Genomic DNA, 18,931 nt, shown 5'->3' with positions numbered 1-18,931 from the left:
CATTCCATTCAGCAAAAATCTTACCTCTGAGGAGAGTCCTCCCAGGCCAAAGTTGTCCCTCCACCGTCACCCTCATCAAGTTGCTCTGTTGGGTCCCAGTGCCTTTTCTTTCCTCACGGCATTTCATTATCTGGGATGACTCGGCTATTTATGTGTTCTACCTTCTACCAGAAAGCACACTCCGTACAAACAAGGACTTTGCAGGTTTACTGCTGCATTTCCAGCCCCTAGTACATAGCAGGCACTCAGTCAATATTTCCTCAATCTGTACACTGGATCTCAAAAGACATTAGAGTTTGCCAGAATGAAAGTACAGGTAAGGCACACTACTGGCCTACCAGTATCTTGACATGTTGGTTTCCTTCCAAGGACAACTGCCCCATTCCATCAAAATAGGTGAATTTTAACCAAACTTACTTGGGAATGGGTACCCGAATTAGCGTCCCTTCCACTTCTGGGTTCAGATTCATTCCACTTTCTCTTATAGCCTTGATAGCTGCAGCTGTACACTGAAAACCAGATCAAAAGGTAAACAGAATTAGTAAATAATTATTACCAGATGCAAGCCCTCTGTCGATAACTGGCAACCCATCTTGGCAGAACATGGAAACATTTAGTTCTGTTACCAGTAAGATCAGGAAGTTACATTGGTGTAGAGTGCTTTGATCAAGCTGAATAGCAAACTATGTCCACTCCTGGTACCAGTGTACTGCGGGAGGGAAGAAAAGCAAAGAGAAGGAAAAAATAAAAAGAAAACAGCTCTGCTTCTTTGAAAAGATTTCAATGGTTTGAGGCAACACAGATCAAAACCACAATAAATCCTCAAGGGAGGGGGGCTGGTCTGTGCAAAGATTGGTGTAAAGACAGATGAAAGATTTTATACATTAAAAATTCCAGCTGACATTTTACACTCAAAATATACCAGTGCCGATTTGGAATGAGTAAATAAATTTAACTCATTCGCATCTACACTCACACCAACCTCACTCGTGTCTTGGAATGAGCAATGAGTCTCTGCTGGGATGTGCTCTAGGAAAGGCAGTATGGGGTTTGGAGTCAGAAAGATCTCAGTTCAGATCCTAGCTCTGGTAACCATGTGACCTGGGCCAACAATCCTGACCTCTCTGAGCCTCCATGTTGTAATCTGAGACCACAAGGTACCTAGATCTCCCAGAGCATTCAATGAGATAACATGAACAACGCAACCTGCTCTATGCCTAGCACACAGTGACACCCAGGCAAGGAGACTTATCATATAAATTTATTATATAAAAGTAAGAATGCACAAATCCTCCAAACAAGGCTGAGTTGTTGTTATCACTCAGCTGATGCACTGTTGTCCTGCCTGACATCCTTCAGAGTCTTCTCTGACACAGTCTTGCTCTCTACTGGGCTAGGTGGCACAATGGTACATTGATTTTCCAAGGTGTGGGTCACCTCACCTCAGGCAACAATATAACCACATCTGCTATGAAATTCTAAAGGATAAAATAAAGTGCGGGAGAAAGTTACTTTCATTGGCATGACAACGTGGAATTCATGAAAAAAAGGCCTCTGACATTTTCAAAGAATTTCAGGTTTGACAAAACCAATCTACTTCACTTGGATTCACTGGGCCAATTCTTGACCTTGAGTTCTTCCCTAGACTTTGTGGTCTAATGAATGGGATTTACTGTACACCTATTCTACTTTTCTAGGTTTTGTTTTGATTTTTGATCGAGTGCCTATAAAGCTTATCCTTTCATCTTAACATGACCTCAGTTCTACAGGGACATAAAGGTGCTACCCAAAAGTCAAAAAGATAAACCGGAAGTCCACACGTAGATGAAGCATCCCTCTGGGAGGCTGTACACAGAATGTGACAGTGTGACTACTGCTTAAAATAGTAAATTCTTAAAATGGTACCTCTAACCACAAACTACTGGAGCTTGAAGGGATCGCTGACATAATCAAGTACAGTCCCTTCTGTATGTACACAGGGACCCTTCACACATATGCTGTCTTCCCTGAGAGCCGAGAGCAAGGGCGTGAGGACTTTGCCCCCATAATTCCCTTACTGGCAGAGGTTAGGAGGAGATCTGGGCACCTCAACTCTCCATCCAATGACATTACTTTGAATTTTCTTCCAGATCTATCAGCACATTGTATTCAATAATTGAGGCACAGGGAACTGGATTTTTTTTTAAATAGCCAAAAATAGGGGTGCCTGGCTGGCTCAGCCGGTGGAGCATGCGACTCTCATCTCAGTGTTATAAATTCGAGCCCCACACTAGGTACAGAGATTACGTGAAAATAAAATTTAATTAATTAAGTAAGTAAGTAGCCAAAAATAATTTGGAACTGGTCTGGTGTATAAAGAGAATGGTCAAAGTATATAAAAGAGCTGGAGAAAGAAATGAAATTTTCCTTCATTTCTAAAGTTAGCAATAAAGGGAGAATCTCTACTTTAAAGTGTCCTGGTCTCAAGTCTCTGAATCCCCCTCTTCTGAAGCTTCTCGTTCAATGACCAAGAACTCAGCTGTCACATCCCACTGCCACCAACTGCCTTTGGTAATCTGGTCCCCAATCTTTCCATACAAACTTCCCCCACAGGTTTAGGAACACCCACTGCTGCTTCCAAGCTGGGCAGGAGCTATGTATGCCTCAATATGTACACCTTCCCAGTATCATTATAGAGCCAGATACGTGGTAAGCCCTCAGTAAAATCATGTTAAATAAGGAGATTAATGAACTGGCTTAGATCTGTTAGAAAAACCAGCTCCTTACTTTTACTTCATGAATATAATCCCTTCCAAAACTTTGTATTATACTTTACTTGTTCCGTCCTTCCATATATAGAAAAATTGTGAATCAAGAGAGGTTTCATTTGCAAAAAAATCTATTAAAAGAGATAGTTCTTCTAAAATATTCTAAGTATGTAAATTTTCATTTGACATGGTAGGATACAGAAACTTGGGGAATCACAGTTATTTTTCCAACATGACTTCTTAACTACTCACAATTCAGACAAAAAGGCACGTATTTCTACAGCACTTCCATCTCAGCCTGTACCGAAGGGATGCCGACCGTACCCTAGGGAAATGGGCTTTTCTCAAACAGCAACACTGACCGACTGTTTGTAGCTGATTAGAGTACTGTGTGGAGAAAGCTCATCGATCCCATCTAGGGTCAGTCAAGAAAGAGTACTGTGATCAATTAACAATGTCTGCTATTGCTATTCTTAAGTTAATCTAGGTTAAAGGATGAAAGATGATAAAACTTTCCTAGACAGGTGAACAAGAACTTCGACAATGTGGGTTCAAGTCAACTTTGCTAGGGCCATTTTCATTACCAGCCTTCCATTCTCTTTGTATCCCACTGAGTCCCTCCCACAGAAGGTCTATGAAGGCAGGGACCCTGGCTGTCTTAATCACTGAATTCCCAACACTTCAAACAGAACCTAGGAACTCACAGAAACTCAATAAACATTTGCTGAATGACTGTAGGAATGGTGAAAGGAACACAGGCTTTAGTGTCAAACAGACCAGTTTCTAAATCCTGGCTCCATTCTAACAGTGTGAACCTGGGGAAGATATTTAACTTCTCTGGGCCTCATCTATAAGATGGAATAAATAACACCTCATCTTAGCGAGACCCTATGTCGATCACTGAACAAAACACGAGAAAGTAATGCCTGGCAACATAGTAGACACTCAATACACATTAGCCTTCTTCCTTTCACAAGAGCAAGAGTGGAGCCTGTGGAATTTTTTCTTTTTTTTTCATTTGCCTTGTTCAAATCAAGCTGTGGTTTTGACTCCCTTCTTTCCTTTCCCATCATTAACTCTAGCTGCAGGCAAGTTTATGGTAGGCAGCAACTGTGTGTATCATTTATCAAGCAGGACACATGTTAAACAAATGCAACACAGTTTTCTGTCCTCAATGCATCTGAAAAGATTATGCATGTAAATCTGCACCGTGTCACTATGGCACGACACAGAAATGCTCAGGTCTGGAAAGAAAGCCAACCGCATGTGAAACAGAGAGGAATTACATAAACACAAAGGGGATTAGCTCAGCATTTTGAAGCTATGAACTCTATGGACAATTTCTAAACTGGAGGAAGGAAATGTTTAGTTAGAGCTATTTGTTTAATATATACACCAGATGAGATAAAGGAATTCAAAAGACAATGTAACTCACACTTCCTCACTCTGTCCTTGTAAAGAACCTCTCTACTGAGATGATTATGAAGGTTTTTTTTTTTTCAAAACTCACAGAATTTCAACTTAGAGAAATAGCAAAGATGCTTTGGTTGAAAAATGAAGATATACTCCAACTTCCTAAGAAAAAATTAAGCCGTTAATACCTCCTCCTGCCTCATAAGATGCTCTGGTGGCCAATCAGGTGCTTCTTCTGTGAATGCCATTTGCTATTTAATAACAGAAGTGGCTGGCTCTGAAAAGCAATCTGCCTGATGAGGTCTTCAAGCTGTGTAATTAGGAGGCTATTCCCTAAATTGGCCCGCAGTGCCTATGGGATCAGATGAACAAGACAGAAGGCCTCAGCCATTCAGAGGGAGCCAGAAAGGGAAAGAGTTGACAATTCTCTTTTCGTCCATTTCTCTGCTTCTCTGTAACACTAAGAAGAGTGGCCTCCTTCCATCAATCTAATGACAAGTATTCATGCACTTGAGGAGAAGTGACTGAGTGCTTCCATATGCCAGGCACTGTGATAGGTGCCAGACACAACGAACAAGTTAGATAGGATTCCTACATCCCAAGCTTACAATCTAGTGGAAGTGAGATGGAAAATGAAGACGTAAATAAATGCCTAACTGTTAATGATGAGTGCAATGAAGAAAAAGAACTCGCCATGTAAGAGAGGTCAGCATGGACAAACAGGTTAGATTGAGCACATTAGGGAAGGTTTCCCTGAGAAAGTATCATTTAAGGTGTGATCCACAATGAGTAGCAATTAGCCACACAAGCGTGTTCCAAGCAAAGGGAATAGCATATGCAAAGGCCCTGAGCATGCAAAGGGTGTGGTGTGTTGGAGGAACTGAAAGGCCAACGTGTCTAAAGCAGTGTACAGGGATGACAGTGGCATGAGACTACAGAGATTAGAGATTAGAGACAGGCAGGGGTCCCCATCATAATGCAAAGCCTTCTAGGGCACAATAATTTTTTTCTTAAAGATTACATGAAGCCCCTGATAAATTTAAAGCACAGGAATGACATAATCTAATATATACTTTTGAAAGTTCCCTCTGGTTGCAGTATGGAAAACGGAATGGGGGAGTGGTAAGAGCCCCCACCCAAGTGTGCCTGGAACATAAGCTACAGTAGCCCTCTGATTTGAAACAGTTTGTTCATAGCAAGGGCTTTCCCTTACTCACACCTTTAACCCAGTTAGTCAAATCCAACAGCTTCCACTTTGGTCTCTGGAACAGAACTACTAAAAGAGACCATGGGAAGAGGAGGGGACCTCAGATTCCTTTACCTCTTATTAACAGATTAGAAAATGGAGGTCAATTGGAGGGAGAGGTGGGATTGGGCTCCAAGTTCTCCAGATCTCCCAGTCCAGGTCAATTCCTACTGGACCAACAAGGACAAGCCCATTTATCTTCCTCAACTAGACTTCAAATCATAGCCTCAAGGTTGCAATGATCTACTGAGACCCATCTTCAACCCTGGAAGCTCTGCAATTCTACCATGACCAGTCCAATTTGAAAGGAATATGAATTCCAGAAGGTCTGCTCCAAATGGTAATGTGAAGGTCACGAACTGGGGGCCCATAAGCCAAATCTGGCCCATGAATATGTTCTGTCTCATAGTCTTAAAAAAAAAAAAAAAAAAAAGTGAATCATTTATCAATATTTAACAAAGATCTTATGTAAAATTTGAGTTACTAGCTTCTCCTAGAAATAAAAACCTTAATATCGTAACACTGATGGCCAGGTCTACATTTCTGCCTGGTCACAATCAGCATGAGCCAGGCAGAGGCTGCTCCCTTCAAACAGGGCACAGGCATTCTCGTTTACCCCAGTCCCTTCCATTTGGCTAAGTGCCAACCACTGTATCGCCACTACCGTCTTTCTTCGGATGGAGCCTGTTTCAGTATTCAGATTACTTGCCTCGCCTTTTAGTGTTTGAATTGAACAGAAAAGAATTTGGAAACAGGAAGAGAGCTTTTCCTTAAATCCTTAAGTTCCCTTTTTTATGCTTTCTCTCTTGTTTCATCCCAAGCTGGAGGGAATACTTCCTCCTGACTTGACCCACCCTCCTCCACTCCAAAAAAGACCATGAAGAAGAACGCTTTTTGGCAAAACCACCTCACCTCTGGGAAGCTGGCCATATTCACCAAAATCAGTTGTGGAGACTTCATGGAGATCTGGCCAATCTGGTTTAAAGCAAGCTTCCCATCAGCAGTTACCACAGTGATATGATCAAGGGATCCTAGAAGAAAAGTCACAGGGTTTTAGAATTCCGAAGGACTTTAATTAAAAGCCCCATATCTAAGTCCCCACCTAATTCAGATTCAACAAATATTCTGGGGTTCCTTTTCAAAGTGGCAATACCATTCAAGGGGCTTTTGTAGGAGCAGCAGTGTCACATGAGGGAAAGAGCTCGGAAATGTTGACAGAATGAGGACTTCCTTACCAAAAGCCAGGGCGGCCAACCATAAATGGTTCATTCCAAGACACAAAGACAAAGGTGGGGAGAGGTCCTTTTTGACAAATTGGGTTGTCCCAGCAAGCTGTTGTTACAATAATGCACTAGTTTACTATGGCCCAAAGATCTGATTTGAAGTATTCAACCGGATTCAATGTCATTACGAGATAGGAAGTTGTTGATACACTGACTTCAATCTGGAAGAGTCCACTATGTATGATGGTAAAAGTCTCCATGATTCTGAAGACCAGTGATCGGGGTTCAAATACCACCTCTGCCATCTCCTGATTATCTGACACTGGGCAGATCCCCTCAACCTTTCAGCACCTGTTTCCTGAACTCTAAATGGGGCATAAAAATTGTACTTCTCTCATAGTGTTTTTAATGAGGATTCAGTGAAGAGTTTCTGGGAAGCACCTGTAACTGTGTCCTGGCATATACAAACACCCAATAAATGTTAAATTACTTCTTGACTTTCTCTTGAGTATTAACCAAACCAACCTACTTTCAATTTCTCTAATTGAGCCTCAGGACTCTGAGAATACATTTTTCTTTCTATTGAGAATGTCCTTCTCTGTTCAGATAACTCGGGCTCCTTCTTTAACGCTCAGCTGTAACAGCATCCAATCTCAGAAATCTTAACTGGCCAATTACAAATCGGGAGCTTATGAGCTCCCAAGGACCCTATGCACTCTTCTATAATAATCAGTATTTGCTGAACACTTCCTATGAGCAAGACATTGTGCTGAATGCTTTCTATAATTTCTTTGCTTTGGTTATCACAGTTACACTATGAATCATACCACTATTTTTTGGGATGAGAAAACTGAGGACCAAATAGTAACTTCCTCAAGGTCACAACAGCTCTTAATAATGGAGCCTCGTCTAGCTAACTCTACATGGTCTTCACCATTCTGCTTTGCTATATGGTTTTGTCCATGTTGGTTTACTTGTCTCTCCCTTCACATTAGGCTCTAGGCTCTTGGAAAGTGGGAACAATATCTTTTCTTTCTCTGTCTACAGCACCGATTAATCAGCACAGCATAAGTGCTTAATAATGTTCTCGAGTACATGAGTGTGTAAATGGACAAATGAACGGAAAAGTGCGAGAACAAACACGTAGATAAATCTGTATCTAGACAACTATTAAAAGCAATCAACTACCTTGGAGATAGAAATCGCTGGTAGACGGATGGAGGTGTGAAAGGAAAAGTGCCTGCTGGCTCAGATGGTAATGAAAGAGGATATGGAAGAATCTGGCACGGAAAAGACTGGCTAAGTTCAGTTTCACCCAGTCTCTTCACAGCCCCAAGTTCTACAGAGAACGTTACACAAACATAACCCTGAAGAGAAGGAGGCAAAGAGGAAATACCAATGGGAGGCCTTTTGAAAATGGATCTTAACTCAGCCTTCCTGATTTGCCATAAGATCCTTTGCCACAGAACTTGCAACATGGGCTTTTCAGTATGCAGTTGCGGTGGTTCCCGTTCCCTAAATCCATATCGACATAATGCATCAAATCCTTTTCCCTCAATCTGTCCCCAGCGAGAATCTCCCCAGCCTCATTCCTGCCACTCATTTTCTCAGAGGTTAACATTTAACAAATTACACTCCCAACCTCTTTCCAGGCCCATCATCTTTTTAAGTTCAACAAGAGTGGAGCTTGCTGGCTAATTTTAAGTATCACATTTCTCCCTGAGCTCCTCTCAAACTGCTCTCTGGTTTCGGCTGCAGAATGTTAACAGGCCAGAAAGCACAGGGGAGACAAAGCACTTTATCAGTTTCATACCTAAAATAATAAGCAAGTTTAAAATAAACAGTTGGGAGAGATTGAATGGCACGCTCTACTGTCAGCAAAGGCAGAAATGCCCCAGTCCAAAGGTTGACAAATGACGGAATGGTCTTCTGATTTCACAGAGGATCTCGTCTCCCTGAACTCCATGTGTTTCTGCTAGTGTTTACAAATGGAGCTGTGTATTTTTCACTTGGTTTTCTTAAGAACAAGTTCACAAAAGATTTTCTAGTTTCCTTAAGAACAATCCCAACCAAGGTGTGAGTAGAAGCAGCCCAAGCTCCCAGAGACACCTTCAGAGGGGGTCCCAGGCTTGACTCTAGGATGATGACAATTTCCAAAAGGCCAATTTAACAGCAATTGGATTTTTCCTGACTGCCTGCACCATTAGCTGACAACTCACTTCTTCCATCACATCTGCAAACAGTTCTCCTAGACAGTTCTGACATTTCCCACTTAGAAAAGCCACTTTCAGGAAGTTATTAACCCGAACGGAATCTTCCTGGTCAAGCTCAGGGGTACAGAAATGCCTCAGATGGATAGGTCTGCAGCCACTTGGTTCCCAGTAAGGGATAAGAAGGGCCAAATAGGACACATTACAAAAATCGACCAACGATGTCAGTTCTTTGAGATTACATACCTAGAAGTGCTTAGATAGTATAATCCTAATAAAACCCCCATTTTTTGAGAGTGCAATTCTGTGACAATGAAGACAATGCCTATTTTTTGTTCACCACTGTGTACCAGCACAATACTCAGTTCACAGCAGAAAAATATTTGCTGAATGGATGAATAAAGTAGTGTTACCTATGAGCCAGGCACGGTGTTCCAACCATTCCGTATGTTACCTCATTTATTTTAATACACCCCAAAGCTATAAAGTGGGAATTAGATGAGGAAAATCAGGGCCAGAAAAGTAAAGTAACCGCCCATGGTCACCAGTAAGAAATAAAACTAGAATTGAAACCCAGCTCTGCCAAAGCCATGATCTTTATACTATGTCCCTCTGCAAAACACTGGTTCAGCCACTAACCTGGTGAGGTCCTTATATTGACAGTCTTATTGAAATTGTCTTTGAGTGCTTCCATCACGGACTTCATTTCTTCATCCACCTCTTCCAAGCTGATTATATCCTCAACCAAGGCAGCGTTAAGATTCACTCTGGTTTGGAATTGTCCTTTCCCTTTGGCTAGGAAGTCAACAATTAGTGAATAAAAGAACAGCAGCATAAACAGAGACAATAAACAATTAGTGAAGAAGTGTCACTAAGTGCAGAGAAAAATGCCAAGTGTTAAAAAATTGTACATTATCAATGCCATAAAAAAAAAAAGAGCCTACACTGATTGCCCACTACATACCCAGCACTGTGCTAATCACTTCCTGAGATACTGGTGAAGGTACAAGCTTTATAATGAAACACCTCAGGTGAAAATCCTGGCTGTGATGCATACCAGTTTTATGACTTTGGGCAAGTTACTCCACTTTCCTGAGTATCAGGTTCCTTGCCTGTAAAACAGGAATAATACCTATATTGCCAGGTTGCTATGATACAAATTCAGTAATTCAAATACCTAAAAGAGCACTATCCATATAGAAGGCACTCTATAAACGAATTCCTTATTTTCCAGAAAAATAAACAGAAGATGAGGAAGGTAAAGTGACTTGCCTAATGCCACAAGGTCATGAAAAAGTAAAGCCAAGATTTGGTCCCAGATTTGCCTATTTTAAACCCATGAACTTCCCATTAGGTTGTCTCTGAAAAATCTAATTAGAGACACAGAAAATACATTAATTCATTTTAAAATGAATGCTAAGACGGATATGAAAGGATCTGACAGCTGGGACAGACAAAACAAACAACAGTAGTTAACAAACATTAAACACCACCAGTGGTAATAATAATGGCTAATAGTTCAGAAAATCAACAGCAGTGGGGGCTGAATAAAATTCAATTTTATGCCTAAGCCACCATGGTGATTTTTCATATACGTTCTATATATATAGATCACTTCCATGAGTAGAACAAATATTCCTGCCTTTCTTCATGGAAGGTGAGTAAAGAGAAAAAAGAATAAAAATATTAAGTAATACTAGCCTATACTTATTAACTACTCAACACATATTTATTGAGATTCATTCATAACAAATTTTATTAAACATCTACAGTGAGCTAAATCCTGTGATATTTGTACAGCACATTATAATCTGCAATGCGATTTAAAGTACATTCTTCTATTAAAGAGTAAGAGCAGCTCCCAGAGTTAGAAAGAACAGAGATTATTATTGTCCCCCTTGTACAGGGAGATGAGATGAGAAATCTGCAGCACAAATCATTTAAATGTTTCCCCCAAGTACCAACCAGCAAGCAGCAGCAGAGTGATTTTTTAAAGACATGTTACTTGCTTGTGTTACCACCATGCTTGAAACCTTATTGCTCTTAAGTTAACAGAATAATGGCTTAGAATTTTCAGAACTGATGAAAGATGAGAATCTTCAGATTCAGAAATACAGGTTCCAAAGAGGATAATAAAATTCATACCTAGACATTCTATGAGTTCAGAAAACCAAGGACAAAGAGATCCTGAAAACAGCCAAGATAAAAGACAAGTGATCCATAAAGGATCAAAATTCAGAATAACAGCATACTTTCAAAGAACAACAACAGGAGCTAGAAACAATGGAAATGGTATCAGCAACTTCAGATTTTTTTAAACTAAGAATGCACGTTAAAAATTTTAAGTTAAAAATTTTAAGTTATGCCTATCAATATGAGGAATGGATAATATGAATGAAACAGTATACAGCCTTGAGAAAGATCTACAACTATACAGAAGAAAATGATTCTCACAAACATAATGTTGAGCAAAGACGCCAGAATACAGAGTGTGCCGTACAAAAGCCAGATCCAAGAATATACGGTACAAGAGACAAAACTAATCCGTGCCACTAGAAGTCAGAATGATAGTTACCCGCCAGAAGTAGAAGGCAGGAATTTACTAAAGGGAGCATAAAGGGGACTTTTGACATGATAGAAATGTTCTGGTTCTTGAGCTGGGCGCTGACTACACAGGTGTTTCCAGTTTGTGAAAATTATCAAGCTGTTTCCTATGACAGCTATACTTTTCTATGGGCACTTTTTAATTTCTATAAAAACTTAAAAACAGAAATTAAGGGTAACTATTAAAACAATAAGAAATAAGATGCACAACTTCTAACTCAGCAGAAATGAAAAAAAAGAAATAAAGAAATTTGATTAATTTGATAGAAAACAGGGGAAAACAGCAATGAAGAAAACTAAGATAAAGTACAAAATAAAATGATAGATACACAAATACTCAGTAATCACAATAAATATAAACAGACCAAGAATATCACTTAAAAGTTAGAGATTCTCAGTAAGCAGTTTTACAAAAACATGAGATTACAGAAAGTTTAATATATAGGAATAGAAAAATGATAACCCTGTAAAATATTAAGCAAAAGAAGGCTGGTGCAAATATATTAACACCTAAAAATAGATTTTAAGACAAAATGCATTATTAGAAAAATGAAGACCATCTCATAATGACAGTAGAAACAATTCACCAGAAAGATATTACAATTCTGAGCTTAAATATACCCCCATAACACAGCCTCAAAATTAACGGAATGAAAAGGAGAAACTGATGAATCTACAATAATACAAGGACATCCAGAATACCTTTCTTCGTAACTGATAAATTGAGCAAATAGAAAAAAGTCAATGGAAAATATGATGAACAAAATTAGCCAACTCAATCTAATTGTTATATATACAATCCTGTACCCAGCAATAAAAGAATGCACATTCTTCTTAAGCACATGTGAACTTTATACAAAAAGACCATGTTCTAGACCATAAAGCAAATCTCAATAAATATGAAAGAATCTATATCATATAGGACACATTCTCTGATCACAGTGGGATTAAACTAACTCTCCAAAAAGCATATGTTTGAAAAATTATAAACACTTCCAAATAACTCATGGACTACAAAAACACCTAATGAAAATTTAAAATATTTAGAAAAAGACAATAAAAATTATATATACCTAAAACTTCTAGGAGGCACCTGAAGTTGTATTTAGATAGAAGTTTATAGCTGTAGGTGCTTATAAGAAAAGAACAAAGGTTGAAAATTAATGGACTGTCCAGTTCAAAGGATAGAAAAAGAAGGACATGGAAGAAAATAAACAATAAAGGACAGAAATCAATAAAACTAAGAAAAGAGAGATCACCAAAATTAAAAGCTCTTCTTTATAAGGCTTATGAAACCAACAAACTTAAAAGGAAAGTAGACAAATCAATATTAAGAAAGAAAAGGAGGAGACAGTTATCAAAACATTAGAGATTTTAAAAATCTTAAGTGACTATTATGGACAACTTTATGCCAACAACTCTGAAAACTTAAAATAATGAAAAATTTCCTAAAAATATAGAATTTACTAAAACTAACTCAAGAAAAAAAGAGAAAATCTAAGCAGCATCATAATCATTAAAGAAACTGAATCTTCGATTTAAAGTCTACAAAAAAATAAATAAATAAAAATAAAGTCTGTCTACATGCAAGACCAGGTCAGATGATTTCACAGGCACATTCTACCAATCATGTAAAGAACCAATTAATCCTAACCTTATGAGACCATCCACTGAGAGAGACACAGAGACAGAGATGACATACTCCCCAACTCACATTATGAGACTAATATAGTCTTGATATCAAAACCGGACAAGGATAATGCAAGAAAGGTATGCCCATCAATATCAGAGAGTTACATTAAGGCTAATTTCAATTAAAAGTATAGACTCAAAAACCCTAAATTAATATTAGCAAACCAAATCCAACAATGTACATATAGATTACGTATCAAGCAATGTACATACAAATTATGTATCAAAAGCAAGCAGACCTCATACCAAAAAAGCAAAAGTGATTTAACATCAGAAAAAGCCATTGATATTGAGTCACCCCATTAACATATTAAAAAAAAATAGATGATCAACTCAATAAATGCAGTAAAAGCATTTGATAAAAACTTAATACTCATTAATAAAGATTCTTAACAAGACAGGGACAGAAGATCTTTGCTTATAAAAGAAACTACTGAAAAAATAAGCAAACATAATTCTTTCATATACATATATATATATATATATATACACATACATATTTTATTAACATATAATGTATTATTGGCCCCAGGGGTACATGTCTGTGAATCACCAGGTTTACATACTTCACAGCACTCACCATAGCACGTACCCTCCCCAATGTCCATAACCCAACCACCCTCTCCCTTACCCCCTTCCCCCAGCAACCCTCAGTTTGTTTTGTGAGATTAAGAGTCTCTTATGGAACAAACTAATTCTTGATGTTAACATATGAGAAGTGTTCCTGATAGAGTCAGAAATATAATAAGGATGCCTACCTACTATCATCAGTCATGTTTATTCAAATTATATTCAACTTCTTAAGTCAATGCAGTTGGGGAGGGAGAAAGGGAAGGAGAGGAAGAAAAGGTATATGGATTAGAAAGGGAAAAACAAAGTTATCATTATTTACAGATATTATAATTACATAGAAAATCCAGAAGACTATAAAATAGATCTAATACAAGATTTCAAAGGTAGGGAAATTTTTCTAAAACAGAAAAAAAAGGGGTGTCTGGGTGGCTCAGTGGGTTAAAGCCTCTGCCTTCAGCTCAGGTCGCGATCTCAGAGTCCTGGGATCGAGCCCACACTGGGCTCTCTGCTCTGCGGGAAGACTGCTTCTGCCTCTCTCTCTGCCTGCCTCTCTGCCTACTTGTGATCTCTAACTGTCAAATAAATAAATAAAATCTAAAAAAAAAAAATTGTTAAAAAAAAATATAATAGAAAAAAAAGCAGTACTATCCCTAAAGGAAAAAAATGATAAATTGGACATTAAAATCGAAAACTTTTGTTCATCAAAAAACACCATTAAAAGAGTGAAAAGGCAAGCCTACCAGCAATACGTATGCATGACAGAAGTCTTACCTTTAGAACATATTAAAACTCCTACAAATCCATTTTTTTAATGGGCAAGACTGGAAAGAGAATAAACAAAGAGCCAATAAACATAAAAGTGCTCATATCATTATCCATCAAGAAGCTACCAATTAAAACCACAATGGGATATAACTGCACACCCATCAGAATGGCTAGAAATAAAAAGACTGACTATATTCCAAGTGTTCATGAGTATGTGGAGCAAAGAGAAAGCTACAACATTTTTGGTAGGAGTGTACACTGGCACGACCATTTTGGAGAACTGTATGTATAGAAACTGAATACATGTATCTTCGAAGACTCAGACTCCCCCTCTTGCTATATGTATGCCAACAAAAAGGTATGCATACGGACACCAAAATCCACATACAGGCATGTTCACAGTAGCATTTATTTTAGTTGAAAACTGGAAGCAACCCAAATGCCCATCAACTACAGAAAGCATACATAAGTTGTGGTATAAGCATTCACTAGGATACCATAAAGAAAGAAAAATGCACAAACAACTACCATATGCAACAGCAGGGACAAATCTCAGATTGTTACCAAAGGAAGGCAGACATACAAGAAGTCATACTGAGTTCAAAAACGGTGAATCTAATCTACAGTGCTAAAGTCAATAAAATGTTACCCTTTTGAAGGCTGACAACCGAAAGGGACATGCGGGAAGCTTCCAGAGTATGAGTGATGTTCTGTATCTTGATGTGGGTGATGGTTACAAGGCTGTGTTCACTTGATGAGAATTCCCTGAACTGTAACCACTTGCAAGTTAAGCATGTACTTTCCTGCATATATGTTATAACTCAAAAAATTACTTTAAAAATATACATGTGACCAAAATGATGACATCCCAGAAATACACCTGATAAAAGAAATGTATAAAATCTCTATGGAGAAAAACTCACAATATGATTATAAATTTCATATATAAGAGCAGAAGGCCAGAAAGAAGAAAATGAAAAAGTGTGTGCATATGGTGAAGGGAAAGTTTTGTACCACCAGATTCAAGATATTATGACAGTGATTCAAGAATTTAGAAAGGAATTTAGTGTAGGGAAAGAGAATTCAACAAAATTAAGTGCTCAGAAATAAAATACATAAAAGAAACCTGACATGCTACACAGGAGGAAAGAAAGGGCTAATCAGTACATGATATTGACACAACTTACTACCCATTATAGAAGAGAAACTTAAAACTAGATTCCCAACCTCACAATATATTCAGCAATAAATTCCATATGGATTAAAAACCCATGAAAAGTAAAAAAATCTTCAAAATATTTAGAAGAAAATATAGAAGAATAGCTTTAGGACCTTGGATAGGTAAAGACTTATTAAATAAGACACAAAAGTACAAGTGATACAGAAAAGGACTAAAAAATATGACCATATAGAAACTTATGCTCAAGAAAAGATATCATTAAGTAAAAAACAAAGCAGACAGCTATAACACATACAATCGACAAAGGACTCTCATTGCTAACACAGAAAGAATCCAATAAACCTAAAGAAAATGTCAAGCCACTGACTTTTTATTTAAAGAGGCAATCAAAAAAGATAAAAACTGAATATAGCCAATTAAAGTTGAAAAGATGATGCTTAGGCGCTGTCACTAATGCGTGGGATACCGTGTGCACCAGAAGCCCCCCCGTTTCCAGTTCTGCCGTGAACTAAATGTGACCACGGACAAGCATCTTACAAAGGCATCTCGGCTTCCTCATTTGTAAATGGGGAGACCTGTACTTTACCAGATTAACTACAAAAATTTCTTCACTGGATAATTCTAATTCTTTCACTGGATAAAGATCAACTTATCAAACACGAGAATTAAAAAAAAAATTGGCGCAACATACAGATTAAAAGTTGTTGCCACTATCACTGTTAAAAGAATGTAAGTCTTCTAAGTATTAATGCTCTTTCAGCACCTTGTTCATTTTCCTACTAATAGAAAAGGGAAGGTCCATAAGAAATGATAAAAGGAAAGCCAGCAGAAAAAATACTCAGCAGCGTATTTCCAGCCCCATCCTTGGGAACGGACGCCCTGACCCACCACTGCAAAAAAGCAGGTGTGCCTGACAATTTTCTGTCACTCCATTCATTCAACATCTTTTGATCCATACTACGCATCGGGCCCTGTTAGGTACTAAACAAGATACAGACTCTATCCTCATAAAGTCTGGCATAGAAGACATATAACAAATAATAATTAATCTTACAATTAATTGATTAATTTAAGGGCTGTGCTAAGGCCGTCAGAGGTAAAATAACCGTGTGTATGAGTGCACGTAACAAGGGACCTGACCCAGTCTGAGAGGTCAGAGAGGGCTTCCATGAGGAAACGCCATTTGAGCTGAGCCCTGCGGTATATCAAAGTCTCATTCTTGGATGACACAAACCATTAAGATCATCCATCTAAATCCACAGCTCTAATACCTCCTCACCCAACAAACTTCTGGTTTTAATTTTACTTCCAACATAGGTCTTGCTATAAGGAGAAAACACGTTGATCTCTGTCACAAATAGTCTGATTCGCTTGGCACTTACATCTCTAATTCTAAAACTAAAAGAAGGAAATCAGACACTTACTAAGCAATGGTAACATAGTAGGCGGCATGGTAATGACTGAACAGACCTTCAGTTCTACCACTGTCTCTGTTACTGTGATAATCTTTTAAGCTGATCCACTGAACTGAGACACCATCTCCTCATTCTTCCACAAGGGGAGAAATCCAGTACCTGACATCCTTTCCAGCTATGACAGTTCAAGGGCTAAATGTAAGAAAGCGGTGAGGAGGTCATATATCTCTACCTTTGGCTTTCTTGGTAGCAAAATGACGGATTGGTACAGCCGGGGGGGCCACGGATTGCCCACGGTCATTTTGTCTTCCACTCGCTGTCTTCAGTGTCCCTTCTGAAACAGGTCTGGTCCAGGCTGCAAGGGAGTTACAAAAGACAGGGTGGACCAAGCGGAAGCACCTTAAACCCAAGGCCATGACTGAAGACGATCCTTGTGAACATTCACTAAAAAGAGTAAGACAAAAAAGAGATTTAAGTAAAACAGACTGTATTACAACTTCAGAAAGTAATCTGTACCAATTATCAAGCAACCCCTACAAACTGAGCTATGTGCTAGGCAATTTACATATATTATCTCCTCCCAACAGCCATCCCAAGGAAATATGATGAGCCCCATATTACAGGATGAAGAGACTGAGGCTCGCAGAGATTTAAGTAACTTGCCCACAGTCTGTAAGACTCCAAATCACCAGACTCTTTCTACTGTACCAAATGCCTCTTAAGAGTACAGAGGAAACAAATGTGCAACAGCCGAACTCTTTAATGATGCTAATTAAACCCTTACAAGAGAAAAGGCAAAAAATCTTGATAAAGTTATACTATAAGGACAGAGGGCAGAGCATTGAAAGAGGACTTTAAATTAAAAAAAATCATTTCAACAGGCATAAAATGACTGGAAAATTCACACGACAGCATTTAATTAAAATTTTCTTTGGTTCCTTATGCACTGATTACCAATTAGAATGCACTTTACTTTAATGTGAGTCTGAAGCACAGTTGAGGTTTGAGGTCTCCCATGTTACAGAATTGGAGCTCTGGAAAATGCCACCCTCCTCTGTGTTAACACAAGTTACACATTATACATCTAAGGTCTGACCATGAAAAGATGCTGGCGTCTATCTAATGTACAGCTAGCATCTGCCAGGGATCTGGCTATCACTCATTTAAAACCAAGAACAGTTCCCATCAAATACCTGGGAGCTACTATCTTTGAAAATCCATCCTACACCTCATTAAAACACAACAACAACAAAGAAAATCCTATCCTAAATGTTGATGCTGTAGAACTAAATCAGAGCATGTGCTCTGTAGCCAGAAAGACCTGGAATCCAATCCCAGCTCCATCATTGACTAAATGCCCCTGACTCTGCACCTCGATTTCCTCAACTGTAAAGTGGGGATAATTATAGTTATTTCTTTTTTTTTTAAGACTTTATTTATTTATTTGACAGATAGAGAGAAATCACAAGTAGACAGAGAGGCAGGCAGAGAGGAGGAAGCAGGCTCTCCGCTGAGCAGAGAGCCCGATGTGGGGCTCGATCCCAGGACCCGGGGACCGTGATCCGAGCTGAAGGCAGAGGCTTTAACCCACTGAGCGACCAAGGTGCCCAATTAAAGTTATTTCTTAGGGTAGAGAAGAATAAATGAGTTTATGCAAGTAAAATAATCGGCACAGTGGGGCGCCTGGATGCTTTTGGCTCCGGTCGTGGTCCCAGGGTCCTGGCTTCAAGCCCCACACTGGGGACCCCACTCAGCGGGAAGCCTGCTTCTCCCAATCCCCCTGCTTGTGTGCCCTCTCTCCCCGTGTCCCTCTGTCAAAATAAATAAAATCTTTTAAAAAAAAATTGGCACAGTGTTCAGCAG

At 38.8% G+C, this 18,931-nt stretch overlaps 1 protein-coding gene across 2 annotated transcripts in view; it reads right to left on the bottom strand.

Moving 5' to 3' along the window:
• The window catches only part of MRRF (mitochondrial ribosome recycling factor), a 53,447-nt gene that overhangs the window by 30,321 nt on the left and 4,195 nt on the right, over positions 1 to 18,931 (bottom strand). For both annotated transcript variants that reach the window (XM_032865783.1, XM_032865784.1), the window contains exons 2-5: positions 17,301 to 17,512; positions 9,479 to 9,634; positions 6,319 to 6,437; positions 418 to 509 (exon numbers count right to left, since the gene is read on the bottom strand). In XM_032865783.1, coding sequence (XP_032721674.1) covers positions 418 to 509; positions 6,319 to 6,437; positions 9,479 to 9,634; positions 17,301 to 17,512 — 579 coding nt within the window. The remainder of the gene's footprint in view (positions 1 to 417; positions 510 to 6,318; positions 6,438 to 9,478; positions 9,635 to 17,300; positions 17,513 to 18,931) is intronic.

The sequence above is a fragment of the Lontra canadensis genome, unplaced genomic scaffold (genome assembly GCF_010015895.1).
Source record: "Lontra canadensis isolate GAN:19392208 unplaced genomic scaffold, GSC_riverotter_1.0 scaffold30, whole genome shotgun sequence".
Lineage (NCBI taxonomy): Eukaryota > Metazoa > Chordata > Mammalia > Carnivora > Mustelidae > Lontra > Lontra canadensis.
The sequence above is the reverse complement of the archived record's forward strand: the minus strand, read 5'-3'. Positions and strand labels throughout refer to the sequence as shown.